Source organism: Anomaloglossus baeobatrachus, chromosome 4 (assembly GCF_048569485.1).
Source record: "Anomaloglossus baeobatrachus isolate aAnoBae1 chromosome 4, aAnoBae1.hap1, whole genome shotgun sequence".
Lineage (NCBI taxonomy): Eukaryota > Metazoa > Chordata > Amphibia > Anura > Aromobatidae > Anomaloglossus > Anomaloglossus baeobatrachus.
In genome coordinates, this window is record NC_134356.1 from 394,349,740 (window position 1) to 394,365,875 (window position 16,136).

At 50.0% G+C, this 16,136-nt stretch overlaps 1 protein-coding gene across 3 annotated transcripts in view; it reads left to right on the top strand.

The window, feature by feature from the left end:
- UPF2 (UPF2 regulator of nonsense mediated mRNA decay) overlaps positions 1–16,136 on the top strand; it is a 224,149-nt gene that overhangs the window by 152,819 nt on the left and 55,194 nt on the right. For all 3 annotated transcript variants that reach the window (XM_075345277.1, XM_075345275.1, XM_075345276.1), the window contains exons 13-16: positions 2,415–2,618; positions 2,773–3,048; positions 4,449–4,632; positions 6,858–7,003. In XM_075345277.1, the coding sequence (XP_075201392.1) occupies positions 2,415–2,618; positions 2,773–3,048; positions 4,449–4,632; positions 6,858–7,003 (810 nt within the window). The remainder of the gene's footprint in view (positions 1–2,414; positions 2,619–2,772; positions 3,049–4,448; positions 4,633–6,857; positions 7,004–16,136) is intronic.

The window sequence follows — 16,136 nt, forward strand, 5'->3', positions numbered from 1 at the left end:
TGCGCAAGATCAGAATGTAGGGTTGTCGAGTCATCCTCATTGCACCGGACTGGCCCAGGCGAGCTTGGTATCCGGACCTGCTCCAACTGTCCGTAGAGATGCCGTGGCATCTCCCGGACTGTCCAGACCTACTCTCGCAAGGTCCGTTTTTCCGCCCGAATTCTGCGGCACTCAAATTGACGGCGTGGCTCTTGAGTCCTGGATTTTGACGGCTTCTGGTATTCCCCCTGAAGTCATCTCCACTATGACTCGGGCCCGCAAGTCTTCCTCCGCTAAGATCTATCACAGGACTTGGAAAATTTTCCTGTCCTGGCGTCGCTCTACCGGCCATCCTCCTTGGCCATTCTCCTTGCCGACTCTCCTGTCTTTTCTACAGTCCGGTCTGCAGCTAGGACTGTCCCTCAACTCTCTCAAGGGACAAGTTTCGGCTCTGTCAGTTCTGTTCCAGCGGCGTCTCTCTCAGCTGGCTCAGGTCCACACCTTCATGCAGGGCGCGTCTCACATCATTCCGCCTTACCGGCGGCCCTTGGACCCCTGGGACCTTAACTTGGTTCCCACGGTCTTGTAGAAACCCCCCTTTGAGCCTCTTAGGGAGGTTTCTTTGTATCGTCTTTCACAGAAAGTGGCCTTTCTGGTTGCCATAACTTCTCTCAGGAGAGTCTCTGATTTGGCTGCGCTCTCCTCGGAGTCACCTTTTTTAGTCTTTCATCAAGACAAGGTGGTTCTCCGTCCGACTCCGGACTTTCTTCCTAAGGTGGTCTCTCCCTTCCACCTTAACCAGGACATTACCTTACCTTCCTTCTGTCCGGCCCCTGTTCATCGCTTTGAAAAAGCTCTACATACTCTAGATCTGGTGCGTGCTCTCCGGATCTATGTGTCTCGCACCGCTGCTGTTAGGCGCTGCACCTCTCTTTTTGTGCTAACCACAGGTCGGCGCAAGGGCTTCCCAGCTTCTAAGCCGACCTTAGCTCGTTGGATTAGGTCGACCATTTCGGACGCCTATCAGAGTACGCAGGCGCCTCCCCCGCCGGGGATCAAAGCACACTCGACCAGAGCTGTCGGTGCCTCTTGGGCTTTTAGGCACCAGGCTACGGCTCAACAAGTCTGTCAGGCTGCCACTTGGGCTAGCCTGCATACCTTTTCGAAGCACTACAAAGTGCTTGCTCATTCTTCGGCAGATGCGAGCTTGGGCAGACGGATCCTTCAGGCGGCGGTCGCCCATTTGTGAAGTTAGGTTCTGCCTACTTAGTTTTTTCTGTTTATTTCCCACCCAGGGACTGCTTTGGAACGTCCCACGGTCTGGGTCTCCCAAAGGAACGATAAAGAAAAAGAGAATTTTGTTTACTTACCGTAAATTCTTTTTCTTATAGTTACGTCTTGGGAGACCCAGCACCCTCCCTGTTGCCTGTTGGCAATTTCCTTGTTCCGCGTGTTTTCACCGGCTGTTGTCGTGGACAGAGTCTCCGGTTGTTCTGGCTCTTGCTCTGTTCTACTTGTGGGTGGCTATTCTCCTTCAGCTTTTGCACTAAACTGGCTGCGACTGGCTCACCAGGGGGTGTATAAGCTCAGAGGGAGGAGCTACACTTTTAGGTGTAGTACTTTGTGTGTCCTCCGGAGGCAGAAGCTAAACACCCAAGGTCTGGGTCTCCCAAGACGGAACTATAAGAAAAAGAATTTACGGTAAGTAAACAAAATTCTCTTTTTTGCGCAAAATGCAATAACAAGCGATCAAAATGTAGCATCTGCGCAAAAATGGTACACTTAAATACGGCAGTCTGAGACGCAAAAAATAAGCAATCACTGAGCCATAGATACCGAAAAATGAGAATGCTACGGGTCACTGAATATGGCGTAAAACGTGCGCCACTTTTTTTGGACAAACGTCTGATTTTTTTTTTTTTTAACCCCTTATATAAAGGTAAACCCATACATGTTGGTCTACGAACTCGCACTGATCTAAGGCATCACACCCACACATCAGTTTTACCATATAGTGAACAGTGAATAAAATATCTCAAAAACAATAGTGATATCGCACTTTTTTTGCAACTTTTCCGCATTTGGATTTTTTTTTGCAGTTTTCCTGTACACTATATAGTTAAACTTATGGTTTCATTTAAAAGTACAGCTCGTTCCGCAAAATGAGACCTCATATGACCACATTGACTGACTGAAAAATAAAAAGTTACATCTCTCGGAAGAATGGCGAAAAAAAAACGGAAAGCGAAAAATCGGCCGGGCGTGAAGGGGTTAAGTCACAGATGTCTGAAGGGGGCTTTGGATGGAGTAAAAGAATAGACATTCATGGTTACATTTTGGATCCAATCCACATTGTGCTTGAAAAATCTTTTAATACTGCACTAGGTTTAAAAGTTTTTCTCTTAAATATTGGTTATGGGGTTCCTCTTTTTTAGGTTTTGCGGCAAATGAGGAAGCTGTCTTGGCAGGACTCTGAAGTAAAAGATTATGTCATTTGCTGCATGATCAACATTTGGAATGTGAAGTACAACAGTATCCACTGTGTCGCCAACCTGCTCGCTGGCCTTGTGCTGTATCAAGAGGATGTTGGGATCCATGTGGTTGATGGCGTATTAGAAGACATTCGTCTAGGGATGGAGGTAATAAACATTCTGACCTCAACAATGACAAAAGGGGGATGGTGTAGTGAACCTTGAGGATCACAGTTTAAAATAAAATCTAAATATTTAATATGCTAATGAGTATAAACCAGTTGTCTTCTGCTAAAAATAGTTTTTTTTTCTGCTTTAAAAGGTTAATCAGCCAAAATTTAACCAACGCCGAATCAGCAGTGCTAAATTCCTAGGAGAACTGTACAACTATAGAATGGTGGAATCGGCGGTCATATTCCGTACACTGTATTCCTTTATATCCTTTGGTGTTAACTCGGATGGCAGCTCCAGTCTCCTCGATCCCCCCGAGCACTTGTTCCGTATCAGATTGGTATGCACCATCCTTGATACCTGTGGCCAGTATTTTGACAGAGGATCTAGCAAACGCAAGCTTGATTGCTTCCTTGTTTATTTCCAGGTATGACACGTTGCTGCATCTGTTTACTTTCTTGAAGAGCCTACTGATATAAAAACATTGTTAAAGGGAATTCCCAAGCTTCTAAAAAAACACACAAATTACCTACATATGTGTGACTGCTCTCCAGGTCATACCACTATTGGTTAGAAGTAGTTATTTTGTATTTTCCGTTCTTACCCAACGCTGTGCTTCCCCCCCCCCTCACCAACTGAGCATTCCTTGCATGTCCCTCTATTACAGGGTGAGGGTGTATACTGTGTTTTTCCAAAAATGAGACCGTTTTATACTTTTCCCCCAAGAAAGTGCTAGGGCTTATTTTTGGAGTGGGTCTTATTCTTGGAGAATACCCCCCCCCTCCCAAAAAAAAAAGAAAAGGCATACACCACCCCACCACCCCCTTTTCCCAGGAGACTTATACTTACCAGACCCCGGACATTTGCGTGGCTCCCAGGTTCTCCCTTCGGTCTTCGGCGGGCACGCCCAGCAGGTAAGCTCCATGCTGCATCCCCCGATTTTGGCTGACACTCATACATCAGATTGCAACCACACTTGTACACATACAGATCACACACAAGCACCGATCATATCGCGCGCGCACACACTCACTAGTCACTCACCACATTCAGCGGTACAGAATGCCTCCGGCCGGAGGGACAGATAGGTGGAAGTTACGCATCCCAGGTCCTGTCAGCATTCCATCCGCAGGCGCAAGGCCTTGATTTCCACCGCACTGCGTCTCAGGATGCTGCCGGCCAGAAGAAATCAGCATCGCTGGATGTGGCGAGTGTGAGTGTGCAGTCTTATGGGTGGTTGTGGGTGTGATCTGATGTGTGAGATCTGATGGGTGATTTGTGTGTGAGATCTGACAGGTGTGTGGGTGTGCCGTCTGACGTGTGTGTGTGTGTGTGTGTGTGTGTCATCTGACGTGTGTGCTATCACTGCAGGTCCTCTGCTCGGCGTCTGGTGAGTGTGATTGCGGGTGCCTGCTGTCTATAATAAAGTGTCCAATAGTATCTTTAACTTTTTTAGCTGCACGGACACTTCATTATTGAACCGCGACTTTGGCTTATATTTAAACCTTGCTCCAAAAATGCCGAAATTCCCTGCTAGGGCTTATTTTTGGGGGAGGTCTTATTTTTGGAAAAACACCGGCTGTCTTCACACACTGTTCTGCTCCTGAGAACCTGCTCTGCTCCTTACTGGGCGCTGCATAGTCAGCTGCTCAGCATGAGGGACATAATGCCTCCAAAGTAAGGGGTCGTTCCTAAGCATTGGTTTTTTGGATGCACACACTAAAAATCGACTGTGAAACAAACATTCTTGTAGTGTTTTATTTCAACACATTTGTTTTTGAATGATGTGCTTTACCATGATTGGCTTTATTTTATTTACATTTCTAGCGCTATGTCTGGTGGAAAAAAAGCCTGGATGTATGGACAAAAGATCACCCATTTCCTATAGACATTGACTATATGATAAGTGACACCTTGGAGCTGCTGAGGCCGAAGATGAAACTGTGCACCTCCTTAACCGAAGCTGTCCGACAAGTCCAAGATCTGGAGCGAGAGTTTCTGGTAAAACTAGGTGAGCAGTTTAGAATACTTTTTCAGTTATGGAAAATGTTATCCATTAAAGGGAATCTGTCACCAGGTTTTTGCCATCTAATCTGAGAGCAGCACAATGTAGCGACAGAGACCCTGTTTCAAGTGGTGTGTCACTTACCGGGCTGCTTAGTGTAGTTTGAATAAAATCGCTGATTAATCAGCAGTAGATTATCATTAGAGGACTACTTGGCGTGCTGCCAGGTAGTCCAGCATATTCATGAGCTCTGTATAACTGCTAGATCTGCAGCAGAGAAAACATTGATTTTATCAAAATGACAGCAGACAGCTCAGTAAGTGACACATCGCTGGAATCAGGGTCTCTGTCTCTACATTATGCTGATCTCAGATGGGGGAGCAAAAACCTGGTGACAGATTCCCTTTTAAAGGGAACTGGTCACCTCCACAAATGCGGTTTACATGCAGATATTGTGCTAATCATCTGGTAAATAGCATTTAACCATTGCTTGGCTGCTTTACTATATCAGCAGCTACAGAGTGTTATATCCTCCCTGCAGTCATTGGAGCGGTGCAGGCAGTGGTTACAGTCACTGCTCGGCACACAGTGAGTGTGACTGTAATCACTGCCTGACACTTTGAGAGTCTGCACACATACACTGCGGAGCTGGCTGTCAGTCAATATGCCGTTGAGTGATTACAGCTACACTCACAGTATAACGAGCTGTCATTGTTCCTTGCACCGCCCCGATGACCAGAAACGTAATTTTCCGCCTCTATCTGCCGCTCCAGTAAGGCTGACAAGCAATGTTTAAACACCATTTGCTTGCAGATTACCCCTATATGTGCCGTGCATAGTATTTCTGGTGGGGACAATTTCCCTTTTAATTCTGCGTTATCTTTTGAAGAATGTAGAAAAATGGAAACTCTTTTCAGTACAATGATCTATTGATGACAGACCTGGGAATGTTCTCACCATTTTCTTTTCCTTGTCCACGGTAGCGTTTCCTTTAAGTTCTTCACCCTTATTGAGCTTTACCGGAGCTGTTCCAGGGAATATTTTGTCACCACAAGAAATATAAGTAAACACAGTCAGGATTATTACATTACCAATTACCTGGAGGTTTATGTGGCAAGAATAATTACTTGCAATTCTTTCCACCTCTTTCCCACAATTATGGGTAGACGCTCTGTTTATTCTAGTTTATACTTTGTCTTCTTTACATTTACAAGGATAGTCTTATTTAGAGAGCTTGTCATTCATTATTGGGTTAAAAGAAACCCAATATTTATCACTAATGCAATTGTAAGTATCCCTTACCTGGAGCATGTCCCGTCCCAAATGCTCGCACAGACACTTTGATTGACAGCTTACCTTGCAGAGCGAAGCCGTCAAAGGTGCTAGAGCCTGTAGCCTCTCTGTGCGCCTCTATGACTGAAAGCCAGCGGCTCCTGGGAAAAATATAAAATCAATTTCCTCATGATAGGGTTAGTAAGGCAGCCGGACAACATTGGAATGCTATTAACCTAAACATTTGCCATATATATGCATTTGGAGACATGGCAAGTTCCCTTTTAATGGGTTGCCCACATTTCTTACCCTTTTTATACAAATGTATCTTTGAGTACAAAAAAATTATTTTTGTATGTGTCATTTAAAATTTTGTACAGCTTGTCTTTTATGGCCTCTGTTACATTACCTGTTACTGGCTTTAGGATGGGCTACCTGCGGCTCCATCAGTGAGCTCATTCTGACAATAAAATGGGAGTTTTTCTTTTACCTGTCGTGTTTTGGTTTTTTTTTTATCTACTCTCAGTTGATTTATGACCACAGACTGCATTAAAGTTTAATGTGCAAGTAAACCACTTACAAAAGCAAAACAGTACATTTTGAAGGAAAAAAGTCTTCCTAGCGCTGGTGCAACCATGTATTTATTTTATTTACTTTTGAAATTAACAGAGCCTTCTTAATGAAGGAAAGGAAATTCTATTCCCCACCAGAGTCCTCCCTCAACTCCATCGTTGCTGCACTGCAAGGCATGACTTTTGGACCACCAGTCAACTGACCCCGCAGCCAATTAGTGGCCAGGTGACGGGTGGTTGTGACATCGGCGCTGGAGTGGGGGGTAGAGTCTGGTTGTAGTAATGTTGCATATTAGCTGCCCCAGCTCTGATCTCCTCCTCTCCTGACGTGTTCTGTATTTTCTCTTTTAGTGTTCTCTGGTATCAATATTTGTTTTTCATCTTCAGGCCTCGTGCATGACAAAGATTCAAAGCACACCATTACTGAAGGAGAAGCTCTAGAGTATGAGGATGATGAAGAGGAGGAGGAAGCTGGGGCAGAGACAGAGGAGCAATCTGGAAATGAGAGCGAAATGAACGAGCCAGAAGAAGACGTCAGTATACTTTCTAACTTGATTTCTTCACTTAAAACCTAAGTACCCTCTGCAGTAAAGCCATTACATAATACATTAGTTTAGGGGATCCCAGAGTTTTTCAGTAATGGCCTTATACAATACGAAGAAATGTTATTGTTGGAGCATAAACTGATCTTAGGCTTGGAAGCAGACCTGAAATCTGTCATCACATGTCTGTAAATACATGTATTCAGGGGATCCTTTTCCGGGATATATATGACTAAATTAACAACTTGGGGGGGGTTTACCTTTCACCTAGGCAAAGGGTTAATATAATCTAATGCTGTCCAGTTAGTGCTAGCTGTGTAAGTATACACATTAGAGTAATATTAGCTGGTCCCACTGAAATCTTGGTAGTTTAGAAGTCCCTACATCCCTATAACAACAATATCCGTGGGCAGGAGGATCAGGCTATTGGCTTGTCAGTCTGGCAGGGGCTTACTAGCCTCTACAAATTCAAGACACCAGCACAATCGGCGCCGGGGTATAAGCCATCTGCCTAATTAGCATTTGGCATCTAAAGTGTACGGCCTGTTTGTAGGTCCCAATGACCCTAAATTGTCTGTGATGTTGACAAATGCAACGCATTGTCTGATCCCACCAGTCCTGTAGTGTATAGGAGCAGCCTGGCAGCCATCAGTATATACAAGAGGGCATGTTGGATTGTCAGTACTTCTTTCTGCAGAAGCATCTAGCAGCTTATTCCGCTCATTGTATTGAATAATATGTGACTGATCAGAGTGTGAAGGTTTATGGGGTGTAGTTGTTCTGACAGCGTTATCAGAAGGCTGTGCCCAACCTGGTCTACTACTTAGCAAGCGCTAATCATCAACGCTGCAGATAAGTATGGGAACTAGAACCATTGTAATGTCTTAATGCACAAGTAGAAGGATTGTACAGAGAAAAAAAAATAAAGTGAGTGTGGGGAGTAATCTGATGCCGAAATCTGCACATATCACCAAATATTACTTGTGCCTCACTCAGTTCTAGTTCAGAAAGTCACGTTGCAGCCATGGTCATATATTTAGCATATAGTACCCATTTAGCTTTTTTTTTCTTTGTCGCTCCATTGGGAGACCCAGACAATTGGGTGTATAGCTTCTGCCTCCGGAGGCCACACAAAGTATTACACTTTAAAAAGTGTAACCCCTCCCCTATGCCTATACACCCTCCCGTGGATCACGGGCTCCTCAGTTTTCTGCTTTGTGTGGAAGGAGGCACACATCCACTCATGCATTCTCAATTTAGTTATGTCGATTGGAAGAAAAGGGGGCCCCCACGGGGCCCCCGGCATGTTCCCTTCTCACCCCACTACGTCGGCGGTGTTGTTAAGGTTGAAGTACCCATTGCGGGTACAGAGGCTGGAGCCACATGCCGTCTCCTTCACCATCCCTTATGCGGCTCTGGGAGAAGTGGGATCCTAAGCGGTCATCCATTTACTGGGACCGTGCTCCATCCGCAGCCCCTGTGGGACCCTGCCGGACCGGAGCCTCTTCAACCTCAGGGACCGGGCCCTGCAACTCAAAGGTACTCTGTGTCCCCATAGGGGACTGTGCAGGGAGAGCACCTTCTTCCTGGAAGCCGCGGCGGCTGCTGAATTCAGGAGGCCGGTGGACTTCCGCGCCGACCGTGCCTGCTTGTCGGGCGCGGTCTCAAATTTAGTCCCCGGCTTCATCGCGGCCTAGTCGCAAAAATCCCGCCCCCGAGCCTGCCTGTCAGGGGTAAGGGCGGGATTACCGACCTGACGTCGGATGTGAGGGCTGGAGCATCCTGCATGTTTCCTCCCCCCTCACTGATCACTGTGGGGACCCCAGATTCCCGCACTTTTCTGGCGCCGCCCACGGCTCCACTCCTCCCCTGAGAGCTCCGGCAGCCATTTTTTTGGCATTTTGCCGGTGGAGGATTCTTAGTGAACAGCTCTGCAGCTCCGGGGGATCCAAGGCAGGGAGTCTGGAGGACACACACCGCTCGTTAGCGGTCGGTAAGCCACACCGGTCATCCGGTGCTGGTCCCCCTAGGGTGCCGGATTAGATACGTATATCTCTATATCTATCTGTTCGGTGGGCTGTATACCCCTTTCCCATATACCCTCAGTGATCACTCTCCTAGGAGACAACAGCATGTCGTCCACAAGGAGCAAAGCTGCTAAGGCACAGGGTTTTTTCTTCATCGTTCCTTATGGGAGACCCAGACCATGGGTGTATAGCTTCTGCCTCCGGAGGACACACAAAGTACTACACTAAAAAGTGTAGCTCCTCCCTCCGAGCATATACACCCCCTGGATGACCATATCCAGCCAGTTTAATGCTTTGTGTTTCAGGAGGTCACACACACATGCATTCTCATCTGATTTTTTTTTTTAATTTTTGATTTTAAAGAATTGGAAGAAAAGCGGGTCCAAGCTGGACCCCCGGCATGTCCCTTCTCACCCCACTGTGTCGGCGGTGCTGTTAAGGTTGATTCTACAAGGCTGGAGTCTTACATGCCGTGCTCCTTCACCATCCCTCTGGGCTCTGGCTTGAAGTGGGAGCCATCACGGTTCTCACTGCTTTGCAGGAGACCGGTCTCCATCCGCAGCCCTTTCAGGACCCTGCTTGGACGGAGCGCACATCCCTCAGGGACTTGGCCCTGCGTCTCATAAGCTAAGTATTGAGACGTTATTCAGGGGTCCCTTGTACATTTATTGTGGGGAGAGTGTGTTGTTTAACTTTGCTTTGATTTCCGGCCAGTTCTCTGTTTTTTTTTCCTGAGAACCGCGCCGAGGGTGCCTGCTTGTCGGCCGCATGTAAAAATTTAGGCCCCGGCTTCGGCTGCGGCCTACTTTCGGTTTCACTGCCCCTGCATGTCAGTCATGCAGGGGATCAGTGCGGCGCCGCCCACCAGCCGTTCAGCACAGGGGAGGACACTCCTCTCTGAGGAGATGTTTCCCTCCCCTGTATTTCTCCTTGGCCCTCCGGTTCCCGCTCTTGGACTAAACCCCACCCCCCCTCCTCACTCCAGCGCCATTTTCTCAGCGTTCATATGCTGATCGGCGCTGGCTGCTGCAGCTCTGCAAACTTTCTGGGGGTCCAAGCTGTGGAATCCGGAGGGCACACAAAACGGTCTGGTAAGCCACAACCTCTGGTTGTGGACTTTTTTATACACTCTCTGGGGGAAATTCTGAAGGAGTGTGTTTCTTACTGCAGAGCCTCCACCTCAGCAGCATGTCTGTCACTAGGAGCAAGGCTGCAAGGCTGTACGCAATATGCACTGCATGTAAGCTCATACTGCCTGAACCGAGCACATATCCACATTGTGATGCCTGCTCTAACATGGTGGTGCCTCAGCCTAGAGTCTCCCCAGTGGTCCCTCCGGCTGCTCCGGCCCCGGTGGCTGAACCCCCGGCTTGGGTAGCATCCTTTTCTAATGCTATCTCCCAGTCCTTTGCCGACTCCATGGGACAGCTGTCCCGGACTCTGCTGACCATGCATCAGCCCCCTTCTCAGGGTGCCTCTGCTGCTCCGACTCGCTCTGCAGAGCTCATAGAGGATTTTTCATCTGTTCCCAGACCCCGTCCTCCTAAACGGAGACGCAGGGACTCTTCTCCTTCCTCGTCCCACGGCTCGGATTCACGAGATGAATCGCAGGGCGAGGAGGATGCCTTTACTGTGGGCTCAGACGCTACCTCTATGTATCCCATTGATCTAACCGAAGGTGATGCGGATGTTGGTGATTTAATTGCGTCCATTAATTCCGTACTGAACCTCAATCCACCAGTGTCAGAGGAACAAGCCTCTCTGGTAGAAAAACACCAGTTTACCTCACCTAAGAGAGCAAGGAGTATGTTTTTTAACCACTCCAGCTTTCAGGCCACTGTGACCAAACCCAGGGCCTGTCCTGACAAACGCTTTCCAAAGCGTAGTTCTGATGACCGTTTTCCCTTTCCACCAGAGGTGGTCAAGGAGTGGGCTCATTCACCTAAGGTGGATCCTCCGGTGTCTAGAATCTCAGCCCGGACAGTTGTATCTGTGGCGGATGGCACCTCACTTAAGGATTCCACTGACCGCCAGGGTGACCTGCTGGCCAAATCTGTATATGAAGCGGCAGGGGCCTCGTTCCCCCCGTCTTTTGCAGCAGTGTGGGCTCTTAAGGCCGTCTCTGCTTCTCTGGCGGAGATGCATTCCCTCACCAGGGACTCTATGCCCGAAATGGTTGCCTTAACTTCCCAGGCTTCGGCTTTTTCATCCTATGCCATGTCTGCCATTCTGGAGGCTTCTCACCGCACGGCGGTGGCTTCCGCTAATTCCCTCGCGATCCGCAGGATCTTGTGGCTTCGAGAGTGGAAAGCAGACGCTTCTTCCAAGAAGTACCTTGCTGGGCTCCCTTTTGCTGGGTCCCGGCTGTTCGGTGAACAACTGGATGAAATTATTAAGGAAGCTACTGGCGGGAAGAGTACTTCCTTGCCACAAACTAAAACCAGGAAACCTGTCCAGGGCAGGAACCAGTCGAGGTTTCGTTCCTTTCGTTCCTCTAACTGGTCATCCTCTAAGCCCTCAGCCTCGTCCACTAACTCAGCCAAGGATCGAAAAAACCAGCTGGCGCACGAAGCCGCGTCCTCAGAAGAACGGAGGAGCCGCTGCCACTAAGGCAGCCTCCTCTTGACTATCTGGCCGCGCCAGCAACGTCCTTAGTCGGTGGCAGGCTCTCCCACTTTGGCAACGTGTGGTTTCAACACGTCTCCGATCAGTGGGTGCGGGATATCATCTCCCACGGCTACAGGATAGAATTCTCTTCCAGCCCGCCAAACAGATTTTGTCTGTCCACTCCCCCCTGCTCCAAGGCCGCCGCCTTCTCTCAGGCCGTGGCGTCCCTGCAGGCCAACGGAGTAATTGTACCGGTTCCCGCTCGGGAACGGTTCAGAGGTTTCTACTCAAATCTCTTCCTAGTCCCCAAAAAGGACGGTTCCTTCCGGCCCATCCTGGATCTCAGGCTTCTCAACAAGCATGTTCAGGTGCGGCACTTTCGCATGGAATCTCTGCGATCAGTCATTGCCTCAATGACCCAGGGAGATTTTCTTGCATCCATCGATATCAGAGATGCCTATTTGCATGTGCCAATTGCAGTTTCACACCAGCGTTGGCTACGTTTTGCAATCGGAGAGGAACATTTCCAATTCGTGGCTCTCCCCTTCGGGTTAGCCACGGCCCCTCGAGTATTCACCAAGGTCATGGCAGCAGTGGTTGCGGTTCTGCACCTCCAGGGGTTGGCAGTGATTCCTTACCTGGACGACCTTCTAGTCAAGGCCTCATCCAGTGCAGACTGTCAGCGGAGTGTCTCGCTCACTCTCGCCACGCTTGTTCAATTCGGGTGGCTTGTCAATCTGCACAAGTCCACTCAGACCCCGACACAGAAACTTACGTACCTAGGGATGCAATTCGAGACTCTGCCGGCACTTGTGAAGCTGCCCTTAGTCAAGCAGCAGTCCCTCCATCTGGCGGTGCGCTCTCTGTTGAGGCCCCGCCGTCATTCCATCAGGCACCTCATGCAGGTGCTGGGTCAGATGGTGGCGTCAATGGAAGCGGTTCCCTTTGCCCAGTTCCATCTGCGTCCTCTGCAGCTGGACATTCTCCGCTGTTGGGACAAGCGGACTTCTTCCTTGCACAGGTTGGTGGCTCTGTCGCCACAGACCAGGAGCTCTCTTCAGTGGTGGATTCAGCCCCTCTCTCTGTCTCAGGGACGCTCCTTCCTGGCCCCGTCCTGGGTGATTCTCACCACGGATGCCAGTCTATCCGGCTGGGGACCAGTATTTCTCCACCACCGAGCATAGGGCACTTGGACTCCGTCCGAATCAGCCCTCTCGATCAATGTGCTGGAAATCAGAGCTGTGCTCCTAGCTCTCGTAGCCTTTCACCACCTGTTGGCGGGCAAGCACATTCGAGTCCAGTCAGACAACGCGACAGCAGTTGCCTACATCAATCACCAGGGCGGGACTCGCAGCCGCCTGGCAATGTTGGAGGTTCAACTCATCCTTCAGTGGACGGAGGACTCCAAGTCCACCATATCCGCAGTCCACATCCCAGGCGTAGAAAACTGGGAGGCAGATTATCTCAGCCGTCAAACCGTGGACAGCGGCGAGTGGGCTCTGCATCCGGCAGTGTTCCGGTCAATCTGCCGCAAGTGGGGCACTCCGGAAGTGGACCTAATGGCATCCCGGCACAACAACAAGGTCCCGGTTTACGTGGCTCGCTCCCACGATCCTCAGGCCTTGGCAGCGGACGCGCTGGTTCAGGATTGGTCCCAGTTCCGTCTGGCTTACGTGTTTCCCCCTCTAGCTCTCTTGCCCAGAGTCCTGCGCAAGATCAGGATGGAGGGCCGTCGTGTCATAATCATTGCTCCAGACTGGCCCAGACGAGCTTGGTACCCAGACCTGCTCCGTCTGTCCGTAGAGGTGCCGTGGCATCTCCCGGACCGCCCAGACCTTCTCTCACAAGGTCTGTTTTTCCGCCAGAATTCTGCGGCTCTCAGATTGACGGCGTGGCTCTTGAGCCCTGAATCCTGACGGCTTCCGGCATTCCTTCTGAAGTCATCTCCACTATGACTCAGGCTCGGAAGTCTTCCTCGGCCAAGATTTACCACAGGACTTGGAGGATTTTCCTGTCCTGGTGTCGCTCTTCCGGCCATGCTCCTTGGCCTTTTTCCTTGCCGACCATCCTGTCTTTTTTACAGTCCGGTCTGCAGCTAGGACTATCTCTCAATTCCCTCAAGGGACAGGTCTCCGCTCTGTCAGTGTTGTTCCAGCGGCGTATCGCCCGACTGGCCCAGGTGCGCACCTTCATGCAGGGCGCATCTCACATCATTCCTCCATACCGGCGGCCTTTGGATCCCTGGGACCTTAATCTGGTCCTCACGGCCTTACAGAAACCCCCCTTTGAACCTCTTAGGGAGGTTCCTTTGTTTCGCCTCTCACAGAAAGTGGTCTTTCTGGTGGCCATAACTTCTCTCAGGAGAGTTTCTGATTTGGCTGCGCTCTCTTCGGAGGCACCTTTTTTTGGTTTTTCATCAAGGCAAGGTGGTTCTCCGTCCGACTCCGGACTTTCTCCCTAAGGTGGTGTCTCCTTTCCACCTTAACCAGGACATTTCATTGCCTTCCCTTTGTCCGGCCCCTGTGCATCGCTTTGAGAAAGCGTTGCATACTTTAGATTTGGTGCGGGCGCTCCGGATCTATGTGTCACGCACCGCTGCTCTCAGGCGGTGCACCTCTCTTTTTGTGCTGACCACAGGTCAGCGCAAGGGTCTCTCGGCTTCTAAACAGACTCTAGCTCGTTGGATTAGGTCGGCCATCTCCGATGCCTACCAATGTACTCAGGCGCACTCGACCAGAGCTGTCGGTGCCTCTTGGGCTTTCCGGCACCAGGCTACGGCTCAGCAAGTCTGTCAGGCTGCCACTTGGTCTAGTCTGCACACCTTTTCGAAGCACTATCAAGTGCATGCTCATGCTTCGGCAGATGCGAGCTTGGGCAGACGCATCCTTCAGGCGGCTGTCGCCCATTTGTGAAGTTAGGTTTTGCCTACTTCGCAGTTTTTGTTATTACCCACCCATGGACTGCTTTGAGACGTCCCATGGTCTGGGTCTCCCATAAGGAACGATGAAGAAAAAGAGAATTTTGTTTACTTACCGTAAATTCTTTTTCTTATAGTTCCGACATGGGAGACCCAGCACCCTCCCTGTTGCCTGTTGGCAGTTCTTGTTCCGTGTGTTTTCACCGGCTGTTGTTGTAGACAGAGGTTCCGGTTGTTCCGGGTTTTACTCTATCTCTACTTGTGGGTGGATGTCCTCCTTCAGCTTTTGCACTAAACTGGCTGGATATGGTCATCCAGGGGGTGTATATGCTCGGAGGGAGGAGCTACACTTTTTAGTGTAGTACTTTGTGTTTCCTCCGGAGGCAGAAGCTATACACCCATGGTCTGGGTCTCCCATGTCGGAACTATAAGAAAAATAATTTACGGTAAGTAAACAAAATTCTCTTTTTTTTTGCGGCCTGTACCTCTTGTGGGGCTATGTTACCTGCGGGTTCCACCTACCCTCACTGTGAGCAATGCTCGACCCCTGTTTCGCTTGCTCAGCCGGAGCCTCGGACACTGGTGGGCCCCTCGGCTCATGTAGACCCCCCTGCTCCCCCTGACCAGGCTGCAGGGACAGAGTTCGCCTCTTTTGCTGAGAAACTCTCTGAGTCACTCTCTCAATCCATTGCACAGTCTATGGACAAATGGTCTTCTAAGCTGCTAGAGGCTTTGCAGTCCAGACTGGACGTTTCACAGGCCCTGGCCCCTGTTGGCTCGTCGCCTCCAGGCCCCTCTCGGTCCGCGCCGCAGCGCGCTCCCAGGTTGGCCCCTCGGTCTCAGGCGGAGGACTCCTGCCCGGACCGTAGTCCTAGACCGGCTAAGCGGGCTCGCTGGGACTCTTCCCCGACTTCCTCTCGCTGCTCGGGATCCCAGCTTGAGGACTCTCTGGAGGACGAGGCGGACGTCGCAGCTCAGGGCTCTGACCCGGACGTCACCCTTAACCTTGATACACCTGAGGGGGACGCCTTAGTAAATGATCTTATCTCGTCCATCAACCAGGTGTTAGATCTCGCTCCCCCGACTCCTCCTGTAGAGGAGTCGGCGTCTCAGCAGGAGAAACACCAGTTTCGGTTCCCCAAACGTACACGCAATACGTTTTTTGATCACTCTAACTTCAGGGACGCTGTCCAGAAGCCCAGAGCGGTCCCGGACAAGCGCTTTACTAAGCGCCTCACTGACACGCGTTACTCCTTCCCATCTGAAGTAGTTAAGGGTCGGGCTCACTGTCCCAAGGTGGATACTCAAGTCTCAAGATTGGCGGCTAGATCCGTGGTGTCGGTTGCAGATGGCTCATCGCTAAAGGATGCCACTGACAGACAGAGCTCCTGGTGAAGTCCATCTATGAGGCCACGGGCGCGTCTTTTGCCCCGGCCTTTGCAGCCGTGTGGGCACTCCAAGCTATCTCGGCTTGTCTGACTGAGATTAATGCTGTCACACGTAATTCTGCTCTGCAAGTTGCGTCTTTGACCTCTCAGGCGTCAGCCTTTTCATCCTACGCCATGAACGCCGT